The following is a 21,218-nucleotide window of genomic DNA, read 5'->3' as shown; positions in this document are numbered from 1 at the left end:
CTGCACTTACCAGGGGTACACAGTGTAGTCTAGCTCTCGAGACGGTGGCCGGTTGACTGGAGGCTGCAGAGACAATGGTGAGAGGGCTCATCACCCTAACTGGGATCCCACTCTGTCTCCTCCTCCCCTGACCCTCTCCATCAGCAAATGGGGGAACCAAGGCCCACACCCCCTTCTCTGCTGTGGGGTCTCTGTGATAGGGTAAAGCTGAGGGCCCCTTGGCTAAGATGGTCCCTGAACAGAAGCAACCCACTTCCTGCTGTGTCTATGGGGAGAACCAGGCTGGGCTTCCAATGCCCTGGAGGTGCCAGCCACCCTGCTAGAGTGCCATAGGGAGACACCACATAGGGACCCCAGACCTGTCTGGGGACAGATCAGAGATGGGAGTCCCCAGTGTAGAGAAAGGTACTGGATGGCCAAACATGTCCAGCAGGAGGCATTCACCTGGGGGACACCCCTGTCCCTACAACTTCACCCGCAGGATGTGGCTCGCCTGAGGGGCTGCTGTTTGAGAAGCTTCCTTGGAGGGACTTACCCGGCCGTCCACAGGGCATGGCTTCACAGATGCGCTGGGGAACCAGCCAGACTTTCGAGTCAGCACCAGGCGCCCCTGGGGGCAGAAAAGGGTCAGTGTGGGATCAGAGCAGGGGTCAGCATCGGGGTCAGGTCACCACAAGGGTCAGTGCAGGGACCAGTGCAGGATGGGGCTGTACTGCTATAGTGGTTACCTCATGGCTGGTGCCCACTGTCACCCCCCCCATGGCCAAGTGACCTTTAGGCAGGTGTTGGCTGTCATTAAGCAGAGGGTCCATGGACCTCATCCCTTGGCAGCTGCCACACCTGGAGATCATAGCAGGGCTACCCTAAACCTGCCAGCTCTGGTCCTGGGTCAGGCCTGATATCTGGGAACTCCAGAAACCATAGAATAAGGGTCCTGGGTAGAGCTGGTGAGCAGAGGGCCCCTCCCAGCAGATCCTGAATGTCAGGGTAGACACAAGTCCCCATAAGGTTGGGATGGGACAGGGTTTGGGGGACAAGAGAATGGGAGGTCTGCTGGACCCAACTGGGCCAGATGTTTGGGTGCTAGGACATCCCTGGCCCATCTCCACCCATGCACTTGGGATCCCTGAACCTACCTCCCACCATGAAGACTCAGGGTCACCCCGCAGTAGCTCGATGACGTCACCCGCCTGGAAGGTAAGCACTGGTTTCCCAGGGGGAGCGGGGCTACCATGGTAATTCTGCACAGCCACCATCCTTGGACCTGCAAAACATGCAGCTGCCTGGGGACCACCGCGGTAACACAACACAGGGGATGGCCAGGACCTGCCCAATAGAAGGATGGGGGAATTCCAGACCCACAGGGAGAGACCATCCACTATGGGAGCAGCAGATGTCCAAGGGTACATCTGGGTGGGGTCAGGACAGAGATGGGTCAGACAGAAATGGGATCCTAGCCAGCTCCCATGGCTACAGGCTTTTGGGGTCAGAGGCAGAGCCTCTGAGGGATCACTCCTCTGACCAGGAAGGCTAGTGTGTCCCAGGAGGACTCAGCACGGCCCAGTAGGGCCCAGGCCTGCCCAACAGAGAAGATCTGAGTGCCCTGTGCCAGCAGCTCTGCTTGCGGCTGTTAGGGCTGTGTCCATCCCAGGCTGTGGGCAGTGGGTCCTGCAGGAGGGAACCAGCCCAGCCTGTTCATGTCATCAGGAGCAGCAGAGGGGTCACAGGGCCTGAGTGGGCCAATCAGAAGGGCCCTGAGATGATTGGCTGGTGGTGACCAGGGCAGGCACCAGTGGAGGCTCACCTGGGCTGGCTCCCATGGCATCCTGTAGATGAGAATGGAGATGAGGGGAGAAGCAGGCACTTGGGACCCCTCAGCTCCGGGTAAGGGACCTGCTGAGGTTCCCCTAGGCTGCAGAACCCCAAAACTCAACACACCTTCCACCACAGGCTGCCATAAAACATGCATCCCCTCTCCCAGCCCCACCTCCAGGAAGCCTGCCCTGAAAAGTTCAGATCTGGCATGGCCTCCTCACTCTGGACTGGGTCTTGCCACCTGGCAACTAGGGGCTGTGCTCCCCACAGGCTTGGGGACCGGCCATTCAAAAGACGGACTCAAGTGCCACCTCAGTCAATTCTCAAAGCAGCAGCTGGAGCCCAGGGCCAGCAGAAGGGGCACCCTACGGGGATGACACCCAGGGACTCACCAGGTCTGCAGGGGAACCTGCAAAAGAAGGGTAGGAACTCAGGAAGGCAGAGCAGGTACACCCACCCTCCCCAACACTGCTGGCTAGGAGTGCTGATCACTGGAGACTGAGAAACTCGTGCAGTCTGCGGACCAAGCTGGCTGCCCTCTCACTTTCGTCCCTTCTCTGTCCTTTTCTCTCCCAGGATTCTTCCCCTGAGCCTCAGAGTCCAGGAACGCTCTTGCTCCTTATCTGTGTGAGGCCATACAAGTCCACCAGGGGGCAGTGTGGGCAAGCAAAGTGGATGAGGAGCCAGGAAGGCGGGGCTCTAGGGAATTGGGGAGGGTGGGGCCCAATGCTTCCATGGCTGCCTCAGGGTTGGGCCAGAGACCACAAAGCTGGGCAGGAAACAATAGACAGAAACACTGCAGCAGGAAGTGCAGAATGCCCAGAGCACTAAGCATTTACTGCAGACAGGCAGGTCTTTGGGGACAGGATCCCAGGACCACAGATTTCTGAATGAGGCCTGGGTCGGGCACCCCACCCCTACTGCAGCCCCTGCCTTTAGCAGCTCTGAAAACTTCCAGAACCAGGGCCAGAGACATAACATAGTGGGAGGGCACCTCCCATGCATACAGCCGGCACCCCATAGGATTCCCGTGCCCACCAAAAGTTACTACTGAGTGCAGAATCAGGAGTGAGCCCTTAGCACCACTGGCTGTGGCCAAAAAACTTTAATAAAATAAAATAGAATAACACCAGGGCCTGAGTGTTTGCCTTGCACCCGGTTGACTCAGGTTCAATCCCCAGCTTCCCATAGGGTCTCCCAAATCTGCTGGGATTGATTCCTGTGCAAAGAGTCAGGAGTAATCTGAGTGCCGCCGAGTGTGATGCAAAACCAAAAAATAATAATAAAATATGGGGCTGGTGAGGTGGCGCTAGAGGTAAGGTGTCTCTGCCTTGCAAGTGCTAGCCAAGGAAAGATCACAACCGCGGTTCGATCCCCGACATCCCATATAGCCCCCCCAAGCCAGGGGCAATTTCTGAGCGCTTAGTCAGGAATAACCCCTGAGCATCAAACGGGTGTGGCCCGAAAAACCAAAATAATAAAATAAAATAAAATAACCTTCTAGAACCTTCCTTAACTGTTCTATGCCTCTCTTTCACTTATCTGGGCAGGGTCCTGCCCATTTCCCCAACCCAGGCCCTGAATACAGGCCAGTCCTGCCTGGTTGGGACTTCCCACTTGCCAAATGAGCCCAAGAAAGGGGCCATCGAGTGCACACATTTGCATGTGCACGTATGTACATACAGGCATGCACCGATCTCTTCCTGACACACTAGAGCGGGGGGACCAGACATCTCAGGTGTTCCGGTCAAGAGTACCAGGGCCCTCCCAGGACAGGAATTCTAGGAGGAGCACCCAAGAGGCAGAAGAGGTGGGTCCTGAGAGCTGCTGTCAAAAATTAACCCACCCAAACGGGCCTGCTGAAACTGAGTGATGGCGCCACCACCCTACCCACTCTGAGTCTCAGTTTCACTTTCTGGATTGTTGGGGTCACTGAGGCGGAAAGGCCAGGGAGTGTCCAACTGAGTCCCAGGGACTTACCAGTCTTGCAAGGCGGAGTCACCTCCAGACACTCCTTGTGGGCCCCAACGCCACACCGGGCACACAGGTAGCCCTGGTAGAAAGTGCCCCTGTGCAGGGAGGTGGGTTGAGGGGGGCATATTACAGCCCAAGAAACACCCCCGCGAACTGTCCATCCCACGGCCCAGCCCACCTGAGCAGCATGCGGCAGGCGCGGCATGTGGTAGTCCTGGAGAACGTGAACATCTGGAAGCTGTGCTGGTTGGCACCCGCCTTGTCCGGCTTCACGTTCGACCTGTGGGCGGCCAGGCTCAGTGCTGAAGATGCACCAGGTGGTAAAACCCCATCCCCCGGAGTCCCATGGCACAGGGCCCCCCTGACCTGAGGCAGCCTCAGAGAAACTTCCAGACCCTACTCCCAGCTGGACACCCCCTACTCCAGCCCTAGATATCCCATAATCACAGACCATCTTGGTCCTGGACACCCCCATACCTCAGCACGCACATGGCCATCTCAGCCCTGGACACCCCAGCCCCCAGCACCAGACACCCCAGCCCCCAGTCCTGGACACCCGTCCCCCAACACGCACATGGCCATCTCAAATTGCTCCATCCATTTGCGCTTCATGTCCTCCGTCTTGCAGAAGAGCTGGAAGCCCTGCTTGCCTTGCAGGTGGATGAGGTAGAAGCCGTAGGACCACTGCGGGCAGGCACAAGGGGAGGCTGGCACAGGGCACGGGGCACCAGCAGACACACATGCTGACATACGTGTGCAGACAAGGACATATGCTGACACACTGACATGTGCACAAAGACACCGACACACACATGTGCACACATTGGCACACGTTAATGTGAACAAACTGACATACAAAAACTGCCATGAATCCACACATACACTGACACATGCATACATGTGACACCCATGTAGACACCATGTTCTGACAGGCTGACAGACCACAGATGTACTAACTACTTAGGCTGCACAGGGCATGCACAGGTGTACGCTTGTATCCTGGAGATACCTACATGGTTCTTGTGTGCTATACATATGTGTGTGGAACTTGTGACTACAGGCCTACACCAACAGACCCCCCCAAAGGACCACAGCCACCCGCCCAGTCCAACACCTGCACCAGAGACTGAGCCTTCATTGCAGTGAAACAGAGGCAGCAGAAGTGTTGTGAGGCTGCAGGCTTCTGACTCACACCCCACTACCCAGTGACTGCCAGAAAACACTGGAGGAGCTGACACAGGAGTGTGTGGGGGCATCACTGATCCCTCTAATGGGGACCCTATGCTGCACTGCACTGGCTGCCACAGGGGTGGAAGGCCGCTGAGGAGACCCCTAGTGGCCCGTGTCCTCAGAGGCCTGGGGGCCAGGCCAGGAAGGCACCGGTGCTTACCACTTTCCCATGAGACTGGGAAGCATGTGGGGAGGAAGAGGGACACAGATCAGTGAGGGTTAGGCAAGGCCTACTGGGAGGACAAGGTCCCCACTGCTTGTCTGGAACACGATTGGGGTTACGCAGACTGCTCTGCCAGGTCTCCAACTACACATTCTGGACTCCAGGACTGGAGTGTCTGCAAATAGGCTCTTGAGCCCCTGGTTGCACACAATGGCACTCAAGTAGAGATAGAGACCCCGGCAGAAGTGGCAGCCCAAGTTCAGAATCCAGGGGCCATGGCCCCGCCTCCAACAGCCAGAGCTCTGCTCCCAGCTGTCATTCCAACCCCCACCCAGAGACCATGCCATGCCCCCAGCAGCCATAAACAAGCCCTCAGAAGCCACAGCCCCACCCCAGCATCCATGGCTTCGCCCCCAGCGTCCATACCCTGCCTCCAGCAGCCATAAACCCACCCCCAGCAGCATGACCACCTCCTACCCCAGAAGTCACACCACACCCAGCAGCCATGCCCCGCCTCCAGAAGCCATGCCCTGCCCCAGCAGCCACAGGACTGTACCCAGTAACCATGGCCCCAACCAGCAGCCAAGGCCAGCCCCCTCCCCAGGATTCATGCCTATGCCCCACCTCCAGCAGCCAGGACCCCACCTCAGCAACCATAAACCCACTCCAAGCAGCCAGAACCCTGACCTCCAGCCCCACCCCTGCCCCAGGAGACTCCAGTCCTATGTCCTTGGTGGTCTCAGACAAGCCAGTTGCCCTAGGCCCCACCTTCTTGATGTCTTTGTTGTTGGTAGGGTCGTCCGTCATCTTGTGGGAAAGCAGCTCAATAATCTCCTTCAGCTCGTAGGTGTAGCCCCGCCGCTTGCACACGATCACCACCTTGTCAAACAGGAACAGGTACCTGGCCCCGTCATGGGGGCGGTCAGCGCCCTCCCTGCCAGGCAGCCCTGGACCCTTCAGTTGGGGTTCACAGCTGGAGACACTTCCTCGGGGAAGGCCTCCTGTCAGGGTTCAGCCACCTCCAAATTGCCTTCCTCTCACTACCTGTTCTGTTTGCCTGCCCACCCCCAGCCCCATCGGCAACCCAGGAAGCCAGACCCCAGCATGCACATAGGTGAGCGGAGGGAGGGTGTCATTGCTCGGCGATCGCCCACCTGTCCTGCTTGGTGTGGTGGACAATGGAGCGAACCTTGAGCTCCCCATCGATCTTCGGCCGCCCAAACTCCTCCAGCTTCACTTGCTGCAGAGCAAGAGTGAGAGTGAGTGAGTGAGTGAGTGAGTGAGTGAGTGAGGCTATGAGCATGAACCCCACCAAGCCCTTGCAGGTGGACTGCCCTGCCTGGGGGAGCAAAAAACAGCTGCATAGGCCACTCTTCCAGACCCCCTTCACCTTGGGGTCACACACAGGCTGCGTGTGCCAGGAGCCTGGCAGTGAGCAGACCCCCTCATCCATCAGACAGAGCACTGCTGGAGTTCCCCCAAACACAGTAGGAACCACAGTGTTTCCATCTGAGCTCCCTAAACCCTCCAGAAGCTGCCTGACCCTCTGGCTGAAGGGAAGGCACTGCCGGCTTGGAAGTGGGGTCACCCCAGCAGTGCCACTCTGGGCAGCCCTTGAGCTTCTCCTGGGCGTTCCTGACTGAGGATGGGGGATGGGAGAGGTGTAATGGCATGTGGGTACAAGGGGTTACCCCCAGTGTCTGTTTGGATATGATTGTAGCTCAGCAGGAGGAGAGTTCCCTGCAAGGCAAGCACCCCAAGAACTACAGATGCACCTGGTGGGGAGAGCAGAGTGACCAGGGTGTTTACAACAATCCCAACCAGCTCTTCATGTCTGAGGGGAACCCCCCTCCAGCCTCACTGCAGGACCTGGCTGAGGCTACCACCTGAGTGAAAGTGTAGGGAGTTGGGATACAGGATGCTAGGGTGTGGGGTCCTGAGATGTGGGGTACTGGGGTGTAGGTACAGGATATGAGGTGTTGGTGAACTGAGGTGGTTGGCTGTGGGGTGTGGGATGGAGGATGTGGTGCCAGATGCGGGATGCTGGGGTATGGGGTAGGGTTGTGGGGTATGGGATGTGGGGTGCAGGGTGCATGGTACTGAATCAGGTGGGAAGGTCTGGCCACAGGTTCTGGGGCGGCCACCACAGTGTGGGGACTAAGCTGCACCCTCTTGCCCCCCAGCTGGGCCCCATCCCCAGACACGCACCACCCAAGGCCTCACCAGGTTCTCAATGCAGCTCTGGAACTCGGCCACCTTCTTCAGCGTCTCCTTGTCTCTCTTCACCTCGTTTATGTACATGGCCAGGTCCTGAGGGAAGCAGGTCAGCGAGGGCTGGTCCCCCATCCCGCCGGTCCTGCCTCAGTTTCCCATCTACCTGCATAGCTTCCAGCGCTTCCTTCAGCTGCTGCTTCTCGGGCCGATCTGTGGAATGGCTCAGGAGTTCCTGGGGGTGCATAAAAGGGACTGTCTCCACTTGGGCTCTTGGCCTTGGCCACCCAAGCCCAAGCCCAATGGCCCCCTCTGGGAAGAGCATCCCCAGATCTGTGGAGGGGGATGTGGGGATAGCATGAGACGCGCTGAGGGATCTCAGTCAGAGAAGACCCCGGGGGAGCCTGCCCAGCCCTTCTGGCCTTGGCCTGTTTCCTTTCAAGGTTGCCAAAAAAACTGCCCCACTATGTTTATCCCACCTGATGGCCAGCTCTACCCACACCAGGGAGGAGCTGCTGTTGGGAATAAAGAATAGGGCTGGCTAGGGAAGGAGAGAGAGGCAGATGCAGGTAGGATGGATGGAGGGCAGCAGAAAGAAGCTGCTTAAAAAAGCTTGGCTTAGAAGCCATGTGGAGAAATGCACATGGCAGTTAGGGCCTTGAAATAAAGCTGAAACTTCAACTGACTGACTGTGGTTCCTTTCTCCACCATTACCCTGCAAACTACAGACCCACAGGCCGAAGGGGCTACAGGCATTGGGCCGAGCCAAGGGAGGCCTCACCCCCAACCCTAGGACTATATACTTTATATTTAGACAACACCCCACCATGGCCTCGCCCCACCTATCCACGCACCTTGAGGAGCAGGTGGTACTTGAGCACCCTCTGCATGGGCACCACCAGTAGGTCCTGGAGCTTGAACTTCCCATCCTGGACCCGCAGCGTGCACTCCTAGGCATGATGGGCAGCAGTGGGCACCTTGCCAGGGCTGCAGGGCCAGGCCTATTGTTCAGCTTGGCACCCACCGCTTCTCCTGGGCATGGGGCCCTCAACCCTCTAGCTCTGCCAGCTCCAGCTCCCACAGAACATGGCCTGACCATGAAATGGGGCCCCCTCAGGCAGCAGGAAAACAGGGGGTATCAGGCAAGGAAGGGGACAGGTCAGGGGGAGGGTGTCCAGGACGTCCACACAAACCAGTGTCAGGGCCCCACAGCCCCTGACTGAGCAGGATTGGTCATGAGTCCACATCTGGGGGCTGACCCAATCAGATGCTCCCACTAAGACAACCCACAAGCAAAGGGTCAGGACCTCACTTGGTGCAGGGCTGGAAGGGGCCTACCTCCACCTTCTGCCTCACGTCGTCCCGGCTGGCAAGGAGCTGGTTCAGCGTCTTCTGTGCATGCTCCATGCGGCTGCAGTAGTCCCCGTAGATCAGGAGCCTGGAACCCACGGCAGACACATGGATTGAGACAGGAACAGACACACACACACACACACACACACACACACACACACACACACACACACACACACACAAATAGCTTATGGGCTGGGCGTGACCCTGGGCTGTAGCTACAGGATCCCAGTTCAGAGGTCACAGCAGGCTACACAGAGGCTGATCCAAAGGTCTCCCAAGTTAGTATCTCTGATGAATTCCATTTCCCCAGAAGCCTTTCTTTTTCCCCTTTGCTAAACTGCCCCACAGAGGGGCCCAGGCTCCCTGCACTAGGGTTCAGTCCAGATCAGTACTGGGGGGGGAATGGGGAGGTCCAGCCTCAATCCCGTTCACCCTGGGAAGGTACAAGTGGACCCACATTCCTGACCATAGTTGTGCACTTCCTATTAGGGGCACCTGTGTGCACTACTGTGGGGTGCAAAGACCCTATGGCCAGACTCATGGTTTACAGTGGTCCTGCCTAAGCCCAGCACTCCATTGTCTGGGGGCCTGGTTCCAGGACACACACTAAACCTCCCTGCCCAGGGCCCAGTTCAGGGGCACAGGGAGGCCTCAGCCTCGGAGAGAAATATCCTGCGCCTGCCCCCACTCACCGCTCCTTGAAATCCAAGAAGACCTTGGCCAGGGAGCCACCGCCCGCCAACATGGCCAAGTCAATGGCCCGCAGGAAGCTCTGGTGCACCTTCATCAGGTCCTGGGGGGCACATAAGCAGCCAGGGGGCCCCATCTCAGCAGACAAATGGAAAGCAGCCCCTCGCTTCCCACTTCCCTCAGCCTGCCTGTGTCTATGGCGCCACTTGAGGAGAATGAAGTCAGGGTCTAGGTTAGACCCTCAAAAGACCAAGGAATACAGGGCAAGAGCTGGGTCGTCAAAACCTAAGAACTGTGGGCTGAGAATGAACTGACACTGAGTTCACCCCGGCTAGCCCGGTAGCCCTGCCAGACATACAGGGGCAGTGGGAGCGTGTGTACCCCCATAGGATATACCCAGCCGAGCAGTCCCGAGAGAAATGGGTAAGGGGTTCCAGCAAGCAAGGCTCACCTCCAAGTTGATGAAGATGGCGGCCATATCCGCCGGACCCAACAGGGACCGCAAGGGGCTCACGTAGCTCTGACGGGACAGAAGGCAATCAGCCGCTGCCCCCCAACAGGGCTCCCAAGGTGAGGTGCATGGGCTATCACAGGAGCCTCACACCAAGCAGGCTCAGGACTGGTCCAGCATCCCCCAAGATTTAGCAAAGCTGCCTAGCTCACCACAGGGAGGGACACAGGATGGAGAGGCATCCTGGGGGGTGACACCGTCCTCAAGGGCCCTCTTAGCTGGGCGGATCCGAGACAGAACCAGGCCCTGCCTTCCTTGAGAGTCACCCACAGTGGTCACCCTGAGTCCCAGCTTGAGTGACTTCCAGAGGTCACTGAAGGGAGGGCTGGTTCCCCAGATTTTCACATGGGTCAAGTCCATGGGGAGAGATGGGAACTCCTGCAGGGAACACCCTGGATGGGCCACCCAAAGGCTGGCACACACCCATGTGGCCAGGTGCTCCAGGACAGTGAGGCCTGAGGGCCCTGAAGCAGTGCCCCAGCCTTGGTCCTCTGTCCTCATGGGAACAGTTACCGTATTTTCCGGCGTATAAGAGGACTTTTGAAACAAAAAAAAGTTAACCGAAAATTGGGGGTCGTCTTATACACCGAGTATATCCCGAAAAATGTTTCAATATGCCGTTAAATGAAACAAAAAAAAAAATCAGGCTGTAGAGTTTCCAAATCTCTTTCTTGGGGGCTCCCAAACAGTACTCAGGAGATCTGGGGACCACATATGGCAAAACCAGCTAACCGTGTTGGTGGTTCAGTGCTAGGGTTCGAGGATGGGGTGTTGTTTGGTTCATGTAGTGGGGGAGATTAACTGACGCCACCAGGGAATTGCCAGAAAAGGTGCCTATGATAAGGGACCAATCACTGCAAGGCTGCTCGGACTGCCTCTCTAACTCAGCCAATCCAAGCAGGCTTTTGATGCACGCAAATTAGACAATGTTCTGGACCCGAATCTACACTGTCAAAAGCCTGCTCAGATTGGCCAGAGTCAGAGAGGAAGTCTATTACAGTATAACCTTTGAACCTTTGCTTGTTGTGATTGGCTCACTGTGGCACATACAGTTGCAGCACAGGAACATTCTGTCTGACACAGCGAATATAGGCCTAAACCTATGTTTTAACTGCAAAATTAGGGGGACGTCTTACATGCCGGCAAATATGGTACTCCCAGTGTAGCCAGGGCCCTGCCTTTGCAACTCCCTCTACCCTTGCCTCTTTACCCACCCCACTTTCTCATCTTGGGGTCTCTGTGTCCCTCTAGTCAGATCCCCTTCAGCTGAGAGTCCTGTGATGCCCTTTGACCTCCCTGACCCTCCGTGGCCTCCCTGCTGTGCTCTCAGTGTGCCCTCACTCTGCCCTCTCCAAAATTGTCCCCAAAGATGCTCTGGCCTGAGGCCCCCAACGGTCACCTCCTCTAATGCCTGCCCCCTAAGGAGCAAGCCTGGGGCACTGCGCACCCAGGAGAAACAAGGCCAAGGGGATAGGGGATGGGGCTGGAAGAGAGTGTGTTTGGGTCAGGCTGGCAAAGAACATGTGTGGTGAGACTGGCAGAATGGTGCCTGCTGTTAGCAGTGACTGATGAGGGGCAGAAGCAGCTGTAGGAATCGGGCTGCCAGCAGAGGGCAGCATTGTGGTGAGTCATGGCCTGCCAATGTGGCAGAATCCAGAGGCAGTGGACAGGCAGGGCGGCTGCAGAGGTCCAGATACAGGGAGGGAAGGAGCCCCCCAGTGCCCAGGATAGGCGGGTGAAGTTTCTTGGGCAGCACCTTCTCAATGTCCTCCAGCGTGCGGCAGTACTTGGCCTCAGTTTCCTGGATCTCCAGCAGGCAGCGACTTCTTTTGTCATCCTGGCTCATGCCCATTTTCTGCAGGACAGGTGTGAATGGTGAGTGGGAACCAGGAATCAAAAGGACACCTGCCTGACACAGAGGCACAGGGCGGGGATGCCGCCTCAGGTGATATGAGACAGGGAAAAGCCTGAGGGGCCCCTTGACATGCTGGGTAGGGGTGTGCCTACAGCCCAGGGGTTGCTGGCCTCTGCACCCGGGAGAAATAGCCAGCAACCCACACTTGCTGGACAAGCCGGACCCACATCTGTGGCAGTTCCTGGGAGAAGCATGAGCAGCTCTGGGGTGCTATTTTCACACTCTGCAGTCCTAGAAGCATCCCTGGGGTCAAGGCCCAGGCCAGGAGATCTTGGCCAAGCCCTTCCCTGGCCCCTCCACTGCAAAAGTGGCATCGGATGTCTCTATGGAGACGGTGTCCCAAGCCTGCTGCACACTGAGATCCCCAAAGTGGGAAGGAAGGCCGGATCCCCCCCCAGAACTTACCTGCAAGTACCTTATCTGAAAGCATGACAAGAAGTGAATAAGTGAGACACAAATGTCAGAGGTGTGGTTGTGCCATCCCGAGCCACATTTGAAGCACCAGCACCCTCAACAGCCCTAGGGCCTTGCCCTCTGCCCCAGCCTCGCTAGGACCCGCTCACCCTGGCTTGTTTCCTCTATGCCCTGCCCCTGTCCCCTTCTGTCCTCTGCCCCATCTCCATCTTTCTCCAGGATGGGGTACAGCAGGACAGAAGTAAAGGCTGGTGCTGGGTCTCACAGACCCAGTGTCTGAGTGGTGCTGGGTACCAGAGTCTTGAGAAGCAATCAAGACACAGCCTGGTCCAGTGGCCCTGGCAGGCAGTAGCCCTGTAGGCCGTGACAGCACCATGATGTTCAGGGCCAGGGATGGCAGCAGGCATGGGCAGGAGGCACAGACCTAAGCTGAAGAGGCATGGGCCCCACTTTACCCCCAGGTCACCCCATTTGCTGACTTGTGGCAGCTTAGGGGCACACACACAGGGTTCCCCAGCACCCATAGATGAAACATCCAAGGGGCTGCACTGCCCCTTCCGGGTCTGGAGTCATCCCACATCAGGGCCCCTGGTCATTAGGGAAAGAGCAGGGCTCCCCTCACTCTTCTGGGCCCAGAATAGAGATGAAGTGACAGCTCTCAGCACTGGCCTCTGGGCCACCCTGTCCCTGTCTGTTCCCCAGGTAGCACAGAGCTCCCAGGTAAGTACTCGAAGCACCCAGGATGGGTCCCCATATCCCCACCTGGCAAGCAGAAAACCCATTGTGTGGCTGGCTGCTGATGTCAAGGCATGTAAAGCATGAATCCACCAAGAGCAGCTGGATACAGCTGGGAAATTGGGGGCACCCCAACAGATGCCCAGGGGGTTGACAGGGCACCACAGCAGAGACCAGCACAGGCTACCTCAGGAGGGGTATGGATCTGCTCTGTCAGGGAATCTGGGGGATCCTGGGCTCAAAGACCCTCAGGCCCCGCAAGACCAGGGGTATCCTCTGTGTCACAAGAGTGATGCTGGGACAACATCAAGGGTCCAAAGGGGGCACAAACTGTGGGGGTTAGTGGGTCAGAGGCTCAGGAAATCAGAGGCTGAGGTCAGGGGTTAGGTCAGAGGTCAGATGGGTCGGGCCTCACCATGGGCTGCTGGACCTCCACCTTGATGATGTCCTCATACACATCGTCGCCCTCGTCCTCGCAGGGGACGCAGTCATAGATGTCCTCCCCCAGGTCATGCTCACTGTGTGAGGGGAGGAAGTTGGGGGGGTCAGGAGCATTTCTCAGGGTGTAGTCAGGGGTGGGTCCCTCGTGGGAACACTGGCCCACAGATATTCATATCACCCAGAGTGGAAGCCACCCCAGGGCAACCGAGGTCCCATTCCAGCCGTGGCCTGGGAAATACGGGCACAGGCCGAGCTCAGCTGCAAGCTCCAGACCTGTCCTGAAGCTGGCCATACAAGTCCTCAGCCCACCTCCAGGAGTGTGGCATCACCATAGAAGCCCCTAACTGCCTCCCAGTGCCACAAACTGGTGCCCTGGTCACACAGGGCCCCATTACTCAGACAGCTCCTCCAGGGGTGCAGGGTGACACCAATCCTGCAGACACCCTGCCCCCCTTCCTTGGCCCTCCTTACTCGGCCAGCTCCTCCAGGCTTCGGTAGATGTCATCGTCATTTTCCACCGTGTCCTCGGACGGGAAGGGCCTGCAGGGCACACAAACGGGGACAAGCTCAAGGGCTATGGCCTCCACACCAGGGCTAGGCTCTGACACTGTGAAATAGGATCTCATGATCTGGACATGCCCCAGAACCAGCCATCAGGCAGGGGAACAAAAGCAAAGGGGCCCCTGTTCAGACACTGAAGATCCAACACTTGGGGACAAAGAAGGCACAAGGGTGCTCACGTCCCACCTGAAACATTCAGGTGAGTCCCGGCACTCTTTTAGTCAAACATCCCCTACCCCAAGAGGGAGGACAGACACTCAGGGGTCCAACTGAACCAGCACATGGTTGGTGAGTAGAAGAATGGTGATGGATGGAAGGGGCAGAGGAGGACGGATCGGGGAATGGTGGGATGGTGAATGGATAGATGGATGGGTGGGTAGGTGCATAGATGGGTGGGTGGGTGGATGGATAAGTGGATGGATGGATGGGTGGATGGATGGATGAGTGGATGGATGGATGAATGGATGGGTGGATGGATGGATGGATGGATGGGTAGGTAGATGAACGGGTGGGTGGTTGGGTGGATGGATGGATGAATGGTGGATGGATGGTTGATAAATGATGGATGGATAAATGGGTAGATGATGGACAGATGGATGATTGGAAGAATCAGTGGACAGAATGACCGCACAGATGATGAAGTGATATCTATGAGGACACCTGAGAGTGACTGGCTTTGTGAGCTAAGGGACAGGTGATATGAGATGTGGATGCTGGAGGATGAGCAGTGGCCAAGGTAGGTAATGGGTAGGTAGACAGGTGTCCTCCAAAACCTCACATTACAGCTGAAACACTAGTGACATGGACGTGGCCCCGAGCAGAGTCACAGCAGTTGAGACCTCAGGAGACCCCAATGTACAGAGGGTGCTGCCTGTCCCTCAGCAAGGACTCTGCCCTTGCCCATGGCTCATGTGACTCCAGCATAGAGAATCTGAGCTCATCTGTGCCTCAGAGAGGGGGCGTGGAGCCATGGGGCAGGGCACACCAAGGATACATGAGGCCACACATGGCACCAACCCCACAAGGCACTCACCCACGTCCCTGCCCTCCCTCTCCCCTCCTTCACAGGCTTCTGGGAAATGGCTCTACAGTGCCCAGCCAAGAGAAATGGGGATGCCCAGGCAGGAAACAGAGGCTCTGTGTGCCTGGAAACCCCCATAGCCCTGTGCCAGACAGCTCCCATATAGCCACCCTCCTGGGAGACCCCTGAGAGCCACACCCCCAACAGACAGGCAGGACAGTGTGGAGCACCAGCCAGAATTCTGAAAACTGGGTCCTGCAGGGCATCAGCACAATCAGAAAGTGGCACAGTCGCACTACTTAGTTACCCCAAATGCCTCACTGGCCTGGGAAATACAGACAGGCCCTGGGGGAATGAGATCCCACAGCTGGTGCACAGGCTCAGCCCTCTGAGGATGCACATCTGAGGGGAACCAGGGTCAGGATGCCGGAATGAAAGGGAGGACTGGGGGCTCCAAGGGCAGGGACCCTATGCTCGTGGAAATGGGGGCTGGTGCTGGGCCCTGGGGAGGACAGGTCTGACTCAGATTCTAGGGCCTGGTCCTGCGTAGAGATAGTGCAAGGAAGGACCCTGTCTCAGTTTCCTGTTCTGAGCAGCCTCAGAGCATGGGGTGGGGCTCAGGAGAGCCTGGCATGGGATGGACAGCAAGGTGTTAGGTTCGTGCCCTAACACAGGTGGGTGGGACCCAGGGCAGGGGGGACTAGACCTCCCCCAACACAAGAGTCTGACACAGCCGCAGCAGCTTGGCAGGTCAGAAGTACCTCAAGAACTGACTGGGGTCCTCAGAGCAGTAGCACAGTGGTAGGGCATTTGCCTTGCACGAGGCTGACACAGGACAAATGCAGGTTCGATCCCCAGCATCCCATATGGTCCCCCGAGCCAGGAGCAATTTCTGAGTGCAGAGCCAGGAATAACCCTGAGCAATGCCGGTGTGGCCCCTCCCAAAAAACAAAACAAACAAAAAATTAACTGGCAGAGGCCAGAGCAATAGCACAGCAGTAGGGCGTTTGCCTTGCACGTGGCCACCAACTGGGACGGAGCTCAGTTCGATTCCCCGGCATCCCATATGGTTTCCCAAGCATGCCAGGAGCGATTTCTGAGCACAGAGCCAGGAGTGACCCCTGAGCACTGCCAGGTGTGACCCAAAAAACAAACAAGCAAACAAAAAAAGAACTGGCTGGGGGAAGGAACGCTGTCCAATCCAGCCCTTCTGAAAAACAATATGGGAATTCCTCAAAAAGCTGAACACTGAGCTTCCTTATGTTCCATCAATACCACTCCTAGGGATATACCAAGAACACAATACAAAAATGCCCTTTGCATGCCTATGTTCATTGCTGCTCTATTTACAATAGCCAGAATGTGGAAACAACCTAGATGCCTGACAACAGACGAGTGGCTAAAGAAACTGTGGTACATCTACACAATGGAATACTATGCAGCAGTCAGAAAAACAAGTCATAAAATTGTCCTATGCATGGATGGCATGAAAACTATTATGCTGAATGAAATGAGTCAGAGAGAGAGAGAGATAGACACAGAATAGTCTCACTCATCTGTGGGATTTAAGAAAAATAAAAGACAGTATGTTAACAATACCCAGAGACAATAGAGATGCGAGTCGGAAGGACCAGCCCATGATATTAAGCTTACCACAAAGAGTGGTAAGTGTAGTCAGAAAAATAACTACACTAACAACTATCATGACAATGACAGAGAGATAAATACAATACCTGGAAAAAAAAAAGAAAGAAAGAAATACAATACCTGTCTCTAAAACAGGTAGGGGCTGGGGGAGGAGGGAAATGGGGACAATGATGGCGGAAAAGTTGTACTGGTGAGGGGCGTGTGTGCATTTTATGGCTGAAACTCAATTAGGAACATATTTGTAACCATAGCTTTTAAATTTTTTTTTTTTTTTGGTTTTTTGGGCCACACCCGGAGGTGCTCAGGGGTTACTCCTGGCTGTCTGCTCAGAAATAGCTCCTGGCAGGCACGGGGGACCATATGGGACACCCGGATTCGAACCAACCACCTTTGGTCCTAGATCGGCTGCTTGCAAGGCAAACACCGCTGTGCTATCTCTCCGGGCCCCAGCTTTTAAATTTTAAAATTAGATGGAAAGAAGGAAGGAAGGAAGGAAGGGAGGGAGGGAGGGAGGGAGGGAGGGAGGGACGGAGGGAGGGAGGGAGGGACGGAGGGAGGGAGGGAGGGAGGGAGGGAGGGAGGGAGAGAGAGAGAGAGAGAGAGAGAGAGAGAGAGAAAGAGAGAAAGAAAGAAAGAAAGAAAGAAAGAAAGAAAGAAAGAAAGAAAGAAAGAAAAAAGAAAGAAAGAAAGAAGAAAGAAAGAAAAAGAAAGAAAGAAAGAAAGAAAGAAGAAAGAAAGAAAGAAAGAAAAGAAAGAAAGAAAGAAAGAAAGAAAGAAAGAAAGAAAGAAAGAAAGAAAGAAAGAAAGAAAGAAAGAAAGAAAGAAAGAAAAAGAAAGAAAAAGAAAGAACAGGCTGGGTCAGAGCAGGAACACAGCAGGGAGGGTGTTTGCCTTGCATGTAGCTAACCCAGGTTCAATCTCCAGCATCCTATATGGTCCCCTGAGGACTGCCAGAAGTGATTCCTGAGCACAGTGCCAGGAGTCAGCCCTTAAGGCCCAAAAAGCAAAACCAAAACAAAGGAGAAAGAACCAGGCCCAGGGATTCACAGGCTCCTGCAAAGACTTGGTCCCAAAGAGGCCCCATCAATCCTTGTCATTCTGTGATCGGGTTCTACCACCACCACCCTGCTCCACCACTCCCAGCCCACACCTGGTCAGCATCAGAACTGTGGATCCCACCTGTAAGAAAACACAGAATTGGGCCGGGTAGGTGGCGCTGGAGGTAAGGTGTCTGCCTTGCAAGCGCTAGCCAAGGAAGGACCGCGGTTCGATCCCCCGGCGTCCCATATGGTCCCCCCAAGCCAGGGGCGATTTCTGAGCACATAGCCAGGAGTAACCCCTGAGCGTCAAACGGGTGTGGCCCAAAAACCAAAAAAAAAAAAAAAAAAAAGAAAACACAGAACTGACCCCAACATGGCTGACCAGTGAAAGGGACAGAAGCCCCAGCAGTCTCAGGAGAGGGAAAAACGGGAGGACTTCTCACAAGAGGGGACAGGGATGTTGGCTAGGAAAGCAAGTGTAAAGAGGAACTAGAAGCTGAGACTCATGTCTGAGTGCCTGGAGGTGGGTGGGTAGATGGTGAGAGTAGAAGTCGATGTGCTCGTGTCAAGGATCAGGCAGGGGAGGGGCTGGGGACCTGCACAAAACTTAAGTGTGGGGTAAGGAGAGGGGAAGGCACCCATCAGGCTGCCTAAGGAGCCAGAGGGCACCTCTCAGCAGCATACAGAGAGCTCCAGGCCCTTTTAGGAGAGCTGCCAGGATAGGGGGTGGGAACTGTCCTGTTCTCTAAGGCCTCTTCCTAGGGTACTGGCCAGCAGGCCAGGAAGTTGCTTCATTGCAAGGCCCTGCCTGTACAGAGGCCCAGAACACAGCCTGGACTGGGAAGACAACCAGTAAAGGTCCCAAGGCCTGTGGCTGGAGCAAGGGGTTGTACACCATGGGGTGGAGTAAGTCTGGGGGATGGAAAGGACTGCAGGAGAAGAACCCAAGGCCGGGGCAGGGCTGAGGGGAAGGAGCCTGAAGGGGGGTGACTCTTCTGCAAGGGCCCTAAGGGGCTTAGAGGACAAAGGGTCTGTGGCCTTGCACTCACTGTCCAGCACTGGACACAGGAAACTACAGCTCAGGGCAGAGGGTAAAAGCAGGGACGGCCTCTTAGAGTGGGCGCAAAGGGCTCACCTGATGCCTTTGTTCTGGGCGATGCTGTGATGGGAAAGTCTGGACAGAGTGGAGATGACCTGAGGGAGGAAGAGAACATGACATGTCACTTCACGGAACCAGTAGCCAGCACGCCGGCAGGGCCTGTAGCTTCCTCTGCCTGGATGGCACTCAGTACAGACCCAGACCCTCTCCACGGTGACCCCCAGAGGTGGGGCTCACTCCCCCTCAGTCAGAGCCTTCCAGTGCCACTCCCCATCCAACTAGGGGACAGCTGCTCTGGAAGGCACCACAAAGCAGGTGGGATAACTGCTATTTGAGTGAGGGCCAGCCCCTTTCTCAGAGAAAAACTGAGGCCCCAAACATGTGCCATAACAGGGCTGCCCTCAAGCTCTTTCCTTTGAGGGCATCTAAACAGATCCTCTTTTCCAAAGAGTCCAGTACAACCCAGAAACATCACCAGAGAACCCTCCAGAGCACGGCCACTCCACACCCAGACCTGTCAATGGAAGAATGTACAGAGTCTCTGCATGTGAAGGACACACAGCTGCATGCCCACCAGAGTGTGTGCTGTGCTTGAGAGCAGGGGTATGTGCAGGCAGAGTGCACATGTAGTATTCATGGGGACATGTGAGGGACACATATGCAGTTGTGTGCCTGTAGTAAGACTGCACAATAACCATACATGCACATGACGTGTGCCCTGTGTGGTCTCCATGTTATGTGTGTCCATGTGAGACTGGGGACAAGAGTGCAACCATGATGACCATGTGCTTCCTTTCAGGAATGCTGAATGGCTTTCAGGAGGCTCCGTGTGGTGCCCCGCTTGCTCTCTCATGTGCGAGCACATGTACATGCAAGCACACACATAGCACATATACACAGGACATACAGCATAGCACATGCAGAAAATTGGGTGCTCCTGGGTCATGCAGAAATGAACCAAAGGGGCTGGAGCAATAGCACAGCGGTAGGACATTTGCCTTCCACGCGACAGACCCAGGACGGACCCAGGTTCAATCCCTGGCATCTCATATGGTCCTGTGCCTGCCAGGAACAATTTCTGAGCACAGAGCCAGGAGTAATCCCTGAGCACCTCTGGATGTGGCCCAAAAACTAAAATAATAATAATAATAATAAAGAAATGAATGAACCGGGCCCAGAGAGATAGCACAGCGGCGTTTGCCTTGCAAGCAGCCGATCCAGGACCTAAGGTGGTTGGTTCAAATCCCGGTGTCCCATATGGTCCCCCGTGCCTGCCAGGAGCTATTTCCGAGCAGACAGTCAGGAGTAACCCTTGAGCACCGCTGGGTGTGCCCCCCCCCCCAAAAAAAAAGAAAAGAAATGAATGAACCAAAGACAAAAGTGCACAAGGTACACTTCTGAGGAGACAACAGGGCCCAGTGGGGTCCATGCTGGTGCACACTAGAGCCAGGTGAGCCCCAGCTGTGATGTGCTGAACCCTGCAGGCACTGCAGGACCCCCTCTCCGTGGGTCCACAGACCTTCCTTATCAGCCCCAACCAGATGTGCAGACACAGCAGCCAGGCAATGAGATTAGCAAACTCATTTGCATGAGTCGCTGGAAACCCCCATCTACCAGGAACCCAGGGCCACAGCGAGCAGCGACGCCCCTCCCGGAAACTGCATCCTCCACTCCCAGCTGTGCCTGCTTTTCCCCACTTGGCATGGAGAACAAGGTCTGAGGATCTCGGCGCTGCAGTGACAGGCCGCTGGGAGTGATTCATCATGAAGTGTGTGCAGCTGGGAAACTCCACCGCTCCCCACAGAGGGACTGTCTTTAAGGGGGGAGGCAGACCCCAAGACAACAGAGTGGGACCCCAAGACAGCTGAGCGAGAAAATGAAAAATGCTCTGCTCTGAAGCCGACAATAGCAGCACCACTGGGTGGGCCCACTCGGGAGGAGGGAGCAGCCAGATGGGCAGGGCTGGAGGCCATTGGGAATGAGAAAAATGACAGAGAAGGCAAAGTCCAGGCTCAGCAAGGCAAGGGCCCTGCAACAGTCGCCCATGAGCCCAGGACCATCAACTTGACTACCGTGGGCTGGATCAATGATCAATGTTCGAGTCCCACACAAGATGGAGACGCCGTCTCAAGGGCCAGAGGAACAGCATCCCAAAGGGGTGCCCACAGTCTGTGGGTGCTGCAGTCTCTTACGGATGGGTGGACTGTGGGTGGGTTGGAAGGGATAGATGGTGGGTGGGTATGTGGATGAGTAAACAGAAGGGTAGATGGGGAAAAGGGGGATGGATGGACAGATGGAGGGTAAGTAGGTAGAGAGATGGGAGGTGGATGGATGGGTGGATAGATGAGTGGATGGTAGATGAATAGTGAATGGTGGATAGATGATGGATATATGG

The 21,218-nt window shown here is 55.9% G+C and overlaps 1 protein-coding gene across 2 annotated transcripts in view; it reads right to left on the bottom strand.

Moving 5' to 3' along the window:
• VAV2 (vav guanine nucleotide exchange factor 2) overlaps positions 1 to 21,218 on the bottom strand; it is a 52,186-nt gene that overhangs the window by 7,993 nt on the left and 22,975 nt on the right. The window contains exons 3-24 of one of the 2 annotated variants that reach the window (XM_049773751.1): positions 18,860 to 18,918; positions 13,927 to 13,995; positions 13,430 to 13,532; positions 12,271 to 12,285; positions 11,707 to 11,805; positions 9,891 to 9,959; positions 9,442 to 9,542; positions 8,732 to 8,831; positions 8,248 to 8,343; positions 7,560 to 7,628; positions 7,406 to 7,492; positions 6,337 to 6,422; positions 5,951 to 6,083; positions 5,180 to 5,194; positions 4,364 to 4,473; positions 3,968 to 4,069; positions 3,796 to 3,884; positions 2,208 to 2,224; positions 1,805 to 1,826; positions 1,137 to 1,264; positions 536 to 610; positions 11 to 63 (exon numbers count right to left, since the gene is read on the bottom strand). In XM_049773751.1, the coding sequence (XP_049629708.1) occupies positions 11 to 63; positions 536 to 610; positions 1,137 to 1,264; positions 1,805 to 1,826; positions 2,208 to 2,224; positions 3,796 to 3,884; positions 3,968 to 4,069; positions 4,364 to 4,473; positions 5,180 to 5,194; positions 5,951 to 6,083; positions 6,337 to 6,422; positions 7,406 to 7,492; positions 7,560 to 7,628; positions 8,248 to 8,343; positions 8,732 to 8,831; positions 9,442 to 9,542; positions 9,891 to 9,959; positions 11,707 to 11,805; positions 12,271 to 12,285; positions 13,430 to 13,532; positions 13,927 to 13,995; positions 18,860 to 18,918 (1,697 nt within the window). The remainder of the gene's footprint in view (positions 1 to 10; positions 64 to 535; positions 611 to 1,136; positions 1,265 to 1,804; positions 1,827 to 2,207; positions 2,225 to 3,795; positions 3,885 to 3,967; positions 4,070 to 4,363; positions 4,474 to 5,179; positions 5,195 to 5,950; positions 6,084 to 6,336; positions 6,423 to 7,405; positions 7,493 to 7,559; positions 7,629 to 8,247; positions 8,344 to 8,731; positions 8,832 to 9,441; positions 9,543 to 9,890; positions 9,960 to 11,706; positions 11,806 to 12,270; positions 12,286 to 13,429; positions 13,533 to 13,926; positions 13,996 to 18,859; positions 18,919 to 21,218) is intronic. The other variant, XM_049773753.1, reaches the window with a different exon arrangement.

This window comes from Suncus etruscus, chromosome 5 (assembly GCF_024139225.1).
Source record: "Suncus etruscus isolate mSunEtr1 chromosome 5, mSunEtr1.pri.cur, whole genome shotgun sequence".
NCBI lineage: Eukaryota > Metazoa > Chordata > Mammalia > Eulipotyphla > Soricidae > Suncus > Suncus etruscus.
This window is presented reverse-complemented; position numbering and strand designations above follow the sequence as displayed.